Source organism: Pan troglodytes, chromosome X (assembly GCF_028858775.2).
Source record: "Pan troglodytes isolate AG18354 chromosome X, NHGRI_mPanTro3-v2.0_pri, whole genome shotgun sequence".
NCBI classification, from domain to species: domain Eukaryota; kingdom Metazoa; phylum Chordata; class Mammalia; order Primates; family Hominidae; genus Pan; species Pan troglodytes.
In genome coordinates this window covers 75,460,581-75,474,241 of record NC_072421.2, presented here as the reverse complement: position 1 = coordinate 75,474,241, position 13,661 = coordinate 75,460,581, and the positions used below count along the sequence as shown (strand labels likewise).

Here is a 13,661-nt window from a genome sequence, read left to right as displayed (position 1 = left end):
CAACAGAGCTCATTAAAGCTAAGGTAGTAGTCTTAAAATTTAAGAGAATCCTCAATTATAAAGTGATGGTAAAGATCAGTAGTAAGAGTTTCTTTCCTCTGATCATAGGTTCTCTAGAGAAGACAAATAACTAAGTGTTCTGCATTGTGTACACTTAGTGTACAGAGTGTCTAAATGGTGTTATTTTTGGGAAGGGACCCTGTAGCAGTCAGTGTCTGAAATGTGGATAAGGGCTGAAAGAATAAAAGAACCACTGTTGTTGACGAGGGTATTCCTAGTGCCACTTTGGTATGCCGCTGACATTTGGTCTCAGCTGATAAGTTTCAGGAACATTTTATTGAATGTTCTGTGTAGGAATGTTTTGGTATCACGCTTAAGGGAATACATGCATTTATAGCCATCAGTAGCACTTAAATCTTTCACGTCTATTTTCATCTTAATGATTTGTTACATTTTTAAGCTGTCAGAAATCACACAGGAAATTTAACACTAGGTTTACTTTATATACACATATATAGATAAATTGGTGATCTGAAATACTGAATTGGTGTAGTTAATATTTAAACTTTTTAAGAAAGCTAGTTCCAAATTGAAGCCTAACTTAGGAAACTGTCAAGAATGTAAACTTTCTTGTATTACAAGAAATGTAAGACATTACAAGAATGTAAGACAATATATAAAGTCTTATATTGATTTGGAATAATATTATAACACAAAGATATGGTTAAAGTTAACATTTCAGGAGCTGATTTTTTAAAAAATTTTCAGTATCATACCCTATTTTGACATTCTCTTCCCAGTTTAATTGTTAGAAAGTATATTTTACACCTAACTTTTTTACATGACACAATAATTTTGTTCTATTTAAAACCATTAAAATCTATTGAGCTCAGAAACGAAAATGCCTCTTTTCCATTTATACCCTGTGTTACAATTTTAAATATATTTCATAATTAAAAATAAAAAATTTAAACATGTATACAGCAACAAGTACATAAAGTAACATTTCAACATTTTACCATATTTGCTTCAGATCTCACTTAAGTAAAATATTGGTTCAGTCCTACTCTCATCCATTTCCCCTTCTTCCCACCCCACAGGTAATGATTATATTGAAGTTTTATGCATGTGCATGTGTGTGCATGTTTTTCTATGTTTTTTATATATGTATTCATAAAACATTTTTCATTTAAAAGTATAACAAAATAATATGCTGTATATATCATTTGGGAACGTTTTTCATTTAACATTGTTTTTGAATTGTATTCATGTCAGTAAATGTACATCTAGTTTGTTTATTTTTCACTGCTCTATAGAATTATGTTATATCAATAAGCCACTATTCATTTCCCACATAGGAAGTTATTCCCAATTTTTCATTTTCTAATTTTCTAATTAGTGCTGTGGTGAATATCCTTATATTTGATTCCTTGTGCACATGTGGGAGAAAATCTCCAAAGAATTACCTAGTTTTGTTTAATTCTTGAGCGATGTATGCACCAAAGCACATAGAAGATACTTAGTAAGTATTACTTAACACTGGATGAACATTCAGATTCTACATTTTATTTATCTTGTTAGTTTATCTGAATGAAATCATTATTTGAAATGAAAAAGTATGCTGTGGTATATTTGTTTCTGTTAAAACAAATACAGAATATATGAATACCCAAGATCAAACTGGTGTTTGTAAATAATGTGATCATAATACATTAGGCTTGTAATGCCTGCTATTAGGTAGGTTGAGATAGGAGGATTGCTTGAACTCAGGCGTTTGAGGCTACAGTGATTTATAATTGTGCCATTGTACTCCAGTCTGGGTGATGGATTGAGACCCCATCTTTAAAATTAAAAAAAAAAAAATAAAAATATTAGCAACATAAATAGTAAACCTTCAAGTTTACTTTTATCTTCTAAAAAAGTATGATGGTGTTCTTATACATTAACGTTTTTAGCTTCTGTCTAGGTGTGGTGGCTCACACCTGTAATCCCAGCACTTTGGGAGGCTGAGGCCAGAAGATTGCTTGAGCCCAGGAGTTGGAGACCAGCCTGGGCAACACAGTGAGACCCAGTCTTTAAAAAGAATTAGCTGGGTGTAGTGGTGTATGCCTATAGTCCCAGCTACTCAGGAGGCTGAGGTAGGAGGATTGCTTGAGCCTGGGAGGTAGAGGCTGCAGTGAGCTGAATTTGCACCATTGCATTCCAGCCTAGGTGACAGAGTGAGACTCTAGCTCTTAAAAGTTTTTTTAAAGTTTCTACAAATAAAAATATTCATGATAATATTTGGGTCCATGGCGCTTTGGACCTTAAACCTAACAGAAACCCAAAAGAGAAAATTAAAAGGGTGAAAAATATATGTGATGTTTTGTTTTTTATTTAAGGATGGAGCCAATTTGTTTTTTAGTTGTCTCCTTTTTATTTGTGAATGTAAGCATTTTGAGTGACTTCTTCTGAATTATAATCTACCATCTTATTTTGATCAAGGTCTTGGTTGCACATCAGGATCATCTTTGAAACTTTAAGAAAATGCCTGAGAGATTTTAATTCAGTGGTTTAGGGGTGGGAATGGCTGTTTTTAAAAAGATTCTTCAGATGACTCTAATGTTTAGCTCAGGGTGTGAAACACTGCCTTAGCAGAACTAGGGACAAGAGGGAGGCTGGAGAGGTTTCTGTAGGTTTTCTTCAGTCTGTTTTTCAGGAGACAGTACAGAATGGGACTCTGCCTTTTTCCCCCAGTCGTTCTGATGTTTTGCTGCCAAAATAGATATACCTGCAATGTCTTGTTTGTCTTTATTTGGAAATAGTAGACAGTATTGATATGGAGTGGATAGTGGAGTACACATAGAAAAAAGGCAGGTTAATGACAATTTATGTATAGTGTTGAAGTAAATATTAGCAAGGAAATTGGTAATATCATAAAATTACCAAGTTTTTACATACCATATTGATAGGATCTGTGCAGACAATTCCAATGAGAATAAAAACCTTTATGGCATACTTAAGTGTAGGATTGCAAAAGAATCTGTTCTGTATATGTTACTTACTTCCCCATTCTTTAAGGACTGATACTGAATTTATTTGCAAAGCAATAACAAAATAAGAGCTCTTGGCCCCTAGTTTTAGAACTTTTTATGGGTTCTCTTAATGTTATTTCAAGTTGTAAAAAATGGCATTTGCATCTGTAAAAGGAAACAATTAGGATTTGTAACTTGGAATTTGCCAAGGTTGTCATGTGCTTAGTAAGTCGATAAAATATTAACCTTTTTTACTTGTGTCCAATATGCCATTTTTCTAAGGATTATGAGGTATTTCATGTCTAATACAAAAGTTACAAAATGCTGACTAAAGTAAGTATCTTTTTCTGTGTATAAATGTGTGAATAATAGCCACTCCTTTCTCCTAGAAGATGGGCTTCATGGGATTGTGAGCTGCACTGCTTGTGGACAACAGGTCAATCATTTTCAAAAAGATTCCATTTATAGACACCCTTCATTGCAAGTTCTTATTTGTAAGGTATGTAATGATCTGTTGATATTTCATACCGTAAATATTTGAATGCTTACCATATACCAGGCCTTTGAGGGCACAGTCTTGAAGAAAGATGGAAATGGTATCTGCCCTTGGAAGACTTCTACTATAGTGGGGAAAATAGACGTACAAAGCCTAAGTGTCATGATAGGGGAGATACTGTGATTATGGGAGCACACCGGAAGCCTGTGTAAATAGGATTTGGATGGCTTTCTAGTGGAAAGCTGTATGTGAAATATGAATAAGAATCAGCCTGGTAAGTGAGATTGGTTCATCATGTTCTGGGAAGAGGCAACATAGTATTCAGATACTGGTAGTTGAGGGAGAGCTTGGTGTGTTTGAAAATCTCAAGAGTGGATGTGTGTAATGTTTGTGTTTTATAATCTTTCCCCTTATATATCCTACTTCCCCAAATGTAAACTATCTATGTGGAGCAGGGTTTTGACATAACTTGGAGATGATAGAATTAAAAATGTTTTTTATGTGTTGATTATAATTTTAACAGTCTGTGCCACTTTTTTGTTAGTAATACCTTGGAGTTAATTTTAAATATCAATAAATGTGGGCCTGGCATGGTGGCTCATGCTTGTAATCCTAGCACTTTGGGATGCTGAGGCAGGTGGATCTCCTGAGGTCAGGAGTTCGAGACCAGCCTGGCTAACATGGTGAAACCCCATGTCTACTAAAAATACAAAAAATTAGCCGGGCATGGTGGCGGGTCCCTGTAATCCCAGCTACTTGGGAGACTGAGGCAGGAGAATCGCTTGAACCCGGGAGGTGGAGGTTGCAGCGAGTCGAGATCGCGCCATTGTACTCCAGCCTGGACAACAAGAGGGAAATTTCGTCTCAGTAACTACCTACCTACCTATAAATGTCAAGGCTATGGTTTTCTTAACTCATATTCCTGCTAAGATTAATCCTATGTTAGTTTGTTTCCCAATAAAAAGCTGCCTTTGAAATGCAGTGGCAGGCCATGTTTTCCTTGGAATTCTAGCTCTAGATCTTTTCTTGCATGAATTTTTGATAGATTCAGACATGCTTAAATGAACTGTACTTTGTTCTTTAGCAATTTGTATCCCTCCTTTCCTTGAATTCAGTTCAGCCAGGGGCCTATCTAGGGTATGTATTAGAGAGTTTCATTTTAAATTGTGACAGTAGAATCTAATATTGCTGGATTTGTGACATGTATTTGCCTTTCTGTTTTCTTATCTATGTGATTGTCTTTTTTCAAGAACTAGTCTGTTGAGCCTAGGCCATTTCAGTAATCGGTAGTTTGTATCAGTGAGCACCTTTTCCCTTTCTGCAGTCCCACTGGAAAGACTTTGAAGTCAGTCAAACTTGGATTTGAATAACAGCTTTGCCTCTTACTAGTTGTATGACTTTAGATTTATTTACATATTAATGAAAGTTAGCCTTTTCTCTCATAATATGTCCTACCTTGCATGGTAGGTATTTGGTATTTAAAGATAATATAGATTAATTGTTTAGCTGTATACATAGTAGCTGTTTGTATATGGTGGCTATTAAAATTGTTAAGTACCCACATCTAATACATTTTTATGTAGAGCTTTAGTAGCTAGTTGTATGAGACCAGAAATTAGCTTTACTAAAAATCTTTTGTAAACTTTTTTTTTTTTTTTTTTTTTGAGACAGAGTCTTGCTCTGTCGCCCAGGCTGGAGTACAGTGGCGCGATCTTGGCTCACGACAACATCTACCTCCTGGGTCAAGTGATTCTCCTGCCTCAGCCTCTCGAGTAGCTGGGATTACAGGTGTCCACTACTACACCTGGCTAATTTTTGTATTTTTAGTAGAGACGGGGTTTTACCCTGTTGGCCAGGCTGGTCTTGAACTCCTGACCTCAAGTGATCCACCCATCTCAACCTCCCAAAGTGCTGGGATTACAGGCATGAGCCACCAAACACCCAGCCAAAAATCTTTTATACACTTTTAAATAAGGAATAGTGGTACTTGAGTGTATGGAAATCTGTTTCAAGGCATTAATTCTTGAGATAGTTAGATGTCTGGAAAATACAGACATTGGGTAGTGGGTAGCAGTGTTTATTTTATTTATTTATTTATTTTTGAGGCGGAGTGTCACTCTGTTGCCCAGGCTGGAGTGCAATGGCGTGATCTTGGCTCACTGCAACCTCCGCCTCAGGGTTCAAGTGAGTCTCCTGCCTCAACCTTTAGAATAGCTGGGATTACAGGCGCTTGCCACCACGCCCGGCTAATTTTTGTATTTTTAGTAGAGACTGGGTTTCGCCATGTTGGCCAGGCTGGTCTTGAACTCCTGACCTCAGGTGATCCACCCTCCTCGTCCTCCCAGAGTGCTGGGATTATAGGCATGAGCCACTGTACCCGGCTGCGGTAGTGCAGTGTTTTTGCTTTGAGTCTCTGAAACATGCACACATACTCCCTTTTTTAAAAAAAAATTGTTTTTATTTTTAAAATTTTTGTGGGTTCACGGTAGGTGTATATATTTATGGCATACATGAGATGTTTTAATACTGGCGTGCAATGTAAAATAAGCACATTGTGGAAAATGGGGTATCCATCCCCTCAAGCATTTATCCTTTGAGTTACAAGCAATCTAATTACATTCTTTAAGTTATTTAAAAATGTACAATTAAGTTGCTATTGACTGTAGTCACCCTATTGTGCTATTAAATAGTAGGTCTTATTCTTTGTATTTTTTTGTACTCATTAACCATCCCCACCTCCTCCCTATCCCCTCACTACCTTTCCCAGCTTCTTGTAACTGTCCTTCATGACATCCTTCATTAGTTCATCCATGAGTTCAATTGTTTTGATTTTTAGATCCCACTTATAAGTGACAACATGCAGTGTTTGTCTTTCTGTGCCTGGCTTATTTCACTTAACATAATGATCTCCAGTTCCTTCCATGTTGCAAATGACAGGATCTCATTCTTTTTTATGGCTGAATAGTACTCCATTGTGTATATGTACCGCATTTTATTTATTTATTTATCTGTTGATGGGCACTTAGGTTGCTTCCAAATCTTTGCTATTGTAAACAGTGGCCCAACAATCATAGGAGTGCCAGTATCTTTTTGATATACTCATTTCCTTTCTTTTGTGTATATACTCAGCAGGTGGATTGCTGGATCATACGGTATCTCAATTTTTAGTTTTTTTGAGGAATCTCCCAACTGTTTTCTATAGTGATTGTACTCATTTACATTCCTACCAACAGTATACAAGGGTTCCCTTTTCTCCACATCCTTGCCAGCATTTGTTATTGCCTGTCTTTTGGATATAAGCCATTTTAACTGGGGTGAGATGATATCTTATTATAGTTTTGATTAACATTTCTCTGATAATCAATGATGGTGAGCAGCTTTTCATATGCCTGTTTGTCATTTGTATGTCTTCTTTGGAGAAATGTCCAGTCTAATCTTTTGCCCATTTTTTGATTGGATTATTTGATTTTTTCCTATAGAATTGTTGGAGCTCTTTATATATTGTGGTTATTAATCCATTGTCAGATGGGCACTTTGCAAAATGTTCTCCCATTCTGTGGGTTGTCTTTTCATTTTGTTGATTGTATCCTTTGCCGTGCAGAAGCTTTTTAACTTGATGTGATCTCATTTGCCAATTTTTGCTTTGGTTGCCTGAGCTTGTGTAATATGCTCAATAAATCTTTGCCCACACCAGTGTCCTGGAGATTTTCCCCAGTGTTTTTAATTACTTACAAAAATAAAGTTTTTGTCCTTTATGAATGTTATCAATTTCGAATTAAATTTCCCCTTCCTCTTTTCTTTTAATAGAATTGCTTTAAGTATTACATGAGTGATGATATTAGCCGTGACTCAGATGGAATGGATGAACAATGTAGGTAGGTAATATAGATGAGCTAACATTCAGTGTTTCCTACTTTTGGGAGGAATTGTTACATAATCATTTATGAGGTTTGTCTTTCATAGTATCATCATTGATGTCTTTAATGAAAGGTTGTTCTTTTCCATAAAACCCTGGATTTATGTCTAGTTTAAGTTTCTAATAAAGAGTAAGCAGATGACCTAAATTACCACTAAAATTACTGGCAGTAAAATTTAAATTGCATTATAACAAAGAGATTAAAATGAGTTTTGTTGGGAATAATGTTTATTTTTATTTTTTTACATATCTTTTCAGTTTCCTGAAAAAAGGGAATAATGTTTTAATCTTTAAAACATTTCAGGTGGTGTGCAGAAGGTGGAAACTTGATTTGTTGTGACTTTTGCCATAATGCTTTCTGCAAGAAATGCATTCTACGCAACCTTGGTCGAAAGGAGTTGTCCACAATAATGGATGAAAACAACCAATGGTATTGCTACATTTGTCACCCAGAGCCTTTGTTGGACTTGGTCACTGCATGTAACAGCGTATTTGAGAATTTAGAACAGTTGTTGCAGCAAAATAAGAAGAAGATAAAAGTTGACAGTGAAAAGAGTAATAAAGTATATGAACATACATCCAGATTTTCTCCAAAGAAGACTAGTTCAAATTGTAATGGAGAAGAAAAGAAATTAGATGATTCCTGTTCTGGCTCTGTAACCTACTCTTATTCCGCACTAATTGTGCCCAAAGAGATGATTAAGAAGGCAAAAAAACTGATTGAGACCACAGCCAACATGAACTCCAGTTATGTTAAATTTTTAAAGCAGGCAACAGATAATTCAGAAATCAGTTCTGCTACAAAATTACGTCAGCTTAAGGCTTTTAAGTCTGTGTTGGCTGATATTAAGAAGGCTCATCTTGCATTGGAAGAAGACTTAAATTCGGAGTTTCGAGCGATGGATGCTGTAAACAAAGAGAAAAATACCAAAGAGCATAAAGTCATAGATGCTAAGTTTGAAACAAAAGCACGAAAAGGAGAAAAACCTTGTGCTTTGGAAAAGAAGGATATTTCAAAGTCAGAAGCTAAACTTTCAAGAAAACAGGTAGATAGTGAGCACATGGATCAGAATGTTCCAACAGAGGAACAAAGAGCAAATAAAAGTACCGGTGGTGAACATAAGAAATCTGATAGAAAAGAAGAACCTCAATATGAACCTGCCAACACTTCTGAAGATTTAGACATGGATATTGTGTCTGTTCCTTCCTCAGTTCCAGAAGACATTTTTGAGAATCTTGAGACTGCTATGGAAGTTCAGAGTTCAGTTGATCATCAAGGGGATGGCAGCAGTGGAACTGAACAAGAAGTGGAGAGTTCATCTGTAAAATTAAATATTTCTTCAAAAGACAACAGAGGAGGTATTAAATCAAAAACTACAGCTAAAGTAACAAAAGAATTATATGTTAAACTCACTCCTGTTTCCCTTTCTAATTCCCCAATTAAAGGTGCTGATTGTCAGGAAGTTCCACAAGATAAAGATGGCTATAAAAGTTGTGGTCTGAACCCCAAGTTAGAGAAATGTGGACTTGGACAGGAAAACAGTGATAATGAGCATTTGGTTGAAAATGAAGTTTCATTACTTTTAGAGGAATCTGATCTTCGAAGATCCCCACGTGTAAAGACTACACCCTTGAGGCGACCGACAGAAACTAACCCTGTAACATCTAATTCAGATGAAGAATGTAATGAAACAGTTAAGGAGAAACAAAAACTATCAGTTCCAGTGAGAAAAAAGGATAAGCGTAATTCTTCTGACAGTGCTATAGATAATCCTAAGCCTAATAAATTGCCAAAATCTAAGCAATCAGAGACTGTGGATCAAAATTCAGATTCTGATGAAATGCTAGCAATCCTCAAAGAGGTGAGCAGGATGAGTCACAGTTCTTCTTCAGATACTGATATTAATGAAATTCATACAAACCATAAGACTTTGTATGATTTAAAGACTCAGGCGGGGAAAGATGATAAAGGAAAAAGGAAACGAAAAAGTTCTACATCTGGCTCAGATTTTGATACTAAAAAGGGCAAATCAGCTAAGAGCTCTATAATTTCTAAAAAGAAACGACAAACCCAGTCTGAGTCTTCTAATTATGACTCAGAATTAGAAAAAGAGATAAAGAGCATGAGTAAAATTGGTGCTGCCAGAACCACCAAAAAAAGAATTCCAAATACAAAAGATTTTGACTCTTCTGAAGATGAGAAACACAGCAAAAAAGGAATGGATAATCAAGGGCACAAAAATTTGAAGACCTCACAAGAAGGATCATCTGATGATGCTGAAAGGAAACAAGAGAGAGAGAATTTCTCTTCAGCAGAAGGCACAGTTGATAAAGACACGACCATCATGGAATTAAGAGATCGACTTCCTAAGAAGCAGCAAGCAAGTGCTTCCACTGATGGTGTCGATAAGTTTTCTGGGAAAGAGGAGAGTTTTACTTCTTTGGAAGTTAGAAAAGTTGCTGAAACTAAAGAAAAGAGCAAGCATCTCAAAACCAAAACATGTAAAAAAGTACAGGATGGCTTATCTGATACTGCGGAGAAATTCCTAAAGAAAGACCAGAGCGATGAAACTTCCGAAGATGATAAAAAGCAGAGCAAAAAGGGAACTGAAGAAAAAAAGAAACCTTCAGACTTTAAGAAAAAAGTAATTAAAATGGAACAACAGTATGAGTCTTCATCTGATGGCACTGAAAAGTTACCTGAGCGAGAAGAAATTTGTCATTTTCCTAAGGGCATAAAACAAATTAAGAATGGAACAACTGATGGAGAAAAGAAAAGTAAAAAAATAAGAGATAAAACTTCTAAAAAGAAGGATGAATTATCTGATTATGCTGAGAAGTCAACAGGGAAAGGAGATAGTTGTGACTCTTCAGAGGATAAAAAGAGTAAGAATGGAGCATATGGTAGAGAGAAGAAAAGGTGCAAGTTGCTTGGAAAGAGTTCAAGGAAGAGACAAGATTGTTCATCATCTGATACTGAGAAATATTCCATGAAAGAAGATGGTTGTAACTCTTCTGATAAGAGACTGAAAAGAATAGAATTGAGGGAAAGAAGAAATTTAAGTTCAAAGAGAAATACTAAGGAAATACAAAGTGGCTCATCATCATCTGATGCTGAGGAAAGTTCTGAAGATAATAAAAAGAAGCAGCAAAGAACTTCATCTAAAAAGAAGGCAGTCATTGTCAAGGAGAAAAAGAGAAACTCCCTAAGAACAAGCACTAAAAGGAAGCAAGCTGACATTACATCCTCATCTTCTTCTGATATAGAAGATGATGATCAGAATTCTATAGGTGAGGGAAGCAGCGATGAACAGAAAATTAAGCCTGTGACTGAAAATTTAGTGCTGTCTTCACATACTGGATTTTGCCAATCTTCAGGTATGCAAAAATAAATAAAAAATTCATAATTTGTACTTCCCCCTCTTGAGTTACTACATTGTTTAATTTCCCCTGAAGCTAATCAAATTTAGGGTTACTACTTAGGAGAATACCACTTAAAAATTATTTAGGAGTTTATTTAAAAAATTTTCCCTATTTATTTTTATGCTGCCATTGGAAGATATTTTGAACATTGCTAGTATTCAGTATCAGGGATCTCAAATTTGTTGAGTAAATGACAAAATTTCTTTATCAATGTTTAGTGCTTTTCTCTGGAGTAATGAGCAGAAGGAAAAGCAGACTGGTGCCAGTGGTTCAGTAGCTATTAAGTTATATAATGGAAGTGAGTGCTTGGTACTGGTATGACATGGTGTGTCAAAATTTTAACTGCCATGCATATGGCTTTTTAAGTTTGAACAGATAACTTTGTGTCTCATGAAATCCCCTTTAATTATTTTTAATTTGCCTCATTAAAACCCTTTGTTGATGCTTATTAACTAGTTTCTAATGACATGAACAGATGTTTTTCTTTTAAAAACACTGTCAAAATGAAGGAAGAAAATCCAAACATTAGCTGGATTAGCCTACCCTGATGAGGTAGAGTACTAGGAACATTAAAGTTTGGGTCAGCTGGTGAATGAAAATATTTTTATGAATTAATTAAAATCTTTAAAATTTATGAAAAATAATTTTAAAAATAAGTTTTTATTATTGAAGTTATTTTAAAAATCAGTTGTATAATAAATGTGTATTGGTCATTTGTCTTTTTTTTTTAGTCAGTAAGACCTGTCAGTTCTATGGATACTCAGGATTTATTTAAAATTTTTTATAAAGTGGGTTTTACATAAAATTGTATTTCCAACATAGGTAGAATTTAAAAATTTTTCCTTCCAGTTCTTATGTTACAGTTTTCAATTTATCCCAATTGGATTTTAATGGAATTAATTTGAATCTTGGCTATTTTTTAAATTTTAATTTTTAATTTTGTAGAGATGAGGTCTTGCTATGTTACCCAGGCTGATCTTGAACTCCTGGCATCAAGCAATCCTTCCACCTCGGCCTTCCAAAGTGTTGGAATTACAGGCATGAGCTACTGTGCCCAGCAAAATCTTGTTTTTTAATAAAACTTTACATTTCTTTTATGGAGTACTTATGACTTGACTTGAAAACCACATGTGATATGCAGTGTGTGTGTTTCAATTGAATGCTCTGCTATATCAGATGACTAGATGGAGCTCTGTTTGTGTGGCCGTTGTAACTTCAAGTTCACAGTTTCTTACCTGAAATTCTTGGAGTCTATTGTGTTTCAGAATTTGCAACTTTTTGGTTTTTAGAAAAATAATAGAGAGCAGTTACTATATATTTTATAAAAGCTCCAGTGGGGCCTGATGCAACACTAGATAATCAAACACATAGTATTTCTGCAGCAAAACATTTGAAGATTCACATTTAAAGGAATAAGCAGTTTAGACCAGGTTTTGCTGCCAGATTGTCTTTGGTACCCTCTTACAGAAACTTTCCATTTTGAGAGTGTTTTAGATTTCAAAATTATATATAAGGGATTGTGGACTTATATTAAAAATACAGAATCTAATATTTACTTTGATGTCAAATCAATGTTTTAGTTGTTAGGTTAGCTGTGAAAATCCTTATTAAGGATTAGAGTTTAAGAATAATAAATTGTGTTTAAAAATTAGTTAAAAATCCATTAAAAATTATATGTCACTGAGCTAATTTTATTTCTGGTTTTATTTATTTGGATCTTCTCTCTTTTTTTCTTAGTCTGGCTATTTTTAAACTTTGGAAAATTGGTTTCTGTGATTAAACAGTTTCACTGGTGAAATCAGTATGTTTGATTTCAAGTATTTTACTACTTTTCTTAAGATCTCACTTGATTTATTGATACCTATGAAAGTTTCTGTTATGCACCTCTCATGTTGAGAATTATTAATATTTAGTGTAATAATTAATATGAATTCATTAGGCCTTAAGAAGGGATGGTGATATATGGCAAATACTCAATTGATGCATCTCTTGATAATTACTTATCTCAGCACTGATCTAGATCACTGTGTTCCATTTTGATTTATTTAACTTTGATCTGAAGGACAAATAGGCTGATGGGGAGTAAACTTTTTCTCAGGTGTGTATCAAGAGAAACTTTGAGAATTCGTCACTTCAGCAAATTCCAATCCTTCAACTGCTTGGTGAAATAAGCCTTGTTGAGATTTTCTTTACCCTGGATATTTTTGGGGGCTAAGCTGATTATTTGGGATGAAATAAGAAAGAAGATAAATTTGTTAGGGAATTTAACCTGTGAAAAATTGGGCCTTGTCAATAGAAACAAGTAGAATAGAATATGAGTGCCTTGAAAATAAGCGCTGTAAAAAGTTCTGTTTTTAAAGATAAGTTTGCGTGTGAGCCAGTGTTATGATATTCCTTCAGAATTTACTTACATGCTTATGTAAGCATGCTGAATTTATGTACTCCTCTGTCTAACTTAATTTTAGGTCACAGTTTTAGAAGGTTAAAAGAAAAACCCTGCCCCCTATTGAGTTTAGAGGATTCCAGTTTATTCGCAGTATTTGGGTATCATATTACAGCTACAGTATTTTCCTAGAAATTGGGGCTTGGTAATGGCATGAATAACCAAGATGAAGAACATGGTCCTAGGAGATTGCAGTTTAATGCAAGACAGACATAGAGAAATCATTAAAAAAAGTAACAGAAGAAAGATATAAAACTAGAATGGGGCCTGTAATCCCAGCACTTTGGGAGGCCAAGGTGGGTGGATCATCTGAGGTCAGTAGTTCGAAACCAGCCTGGCCAACACGGTGAAACCCCATCTCTACTAAAA

At 35.1% G+C, this 13,661-nt stretch overlaps 1 protein-coding gene across 1 annotated transcript in view; it reads left to right on the top strand.

The window, feature by feature from the left end:
- ATRX (ATRX chromatin remodeler) overlaps positions 1-13,661 on the top strand; it is a gene marked incomplete at its 5' end in the record, with an annotated part of 213,219 nt that overhangs the window by 26,312 nt on the left and 173,246 nt on the right. The window contains 3 exon segments of the mRNA NM_001009018.1: positions 3,404-3,513; positions 7,318-7,385; positions 7,731-10,804. Coding sequence (NP_001009018.1) covers positions 3,404-3,513; positions 7,318-7,385; positions 7,731-10,804 — 3,252 coding nt within the window.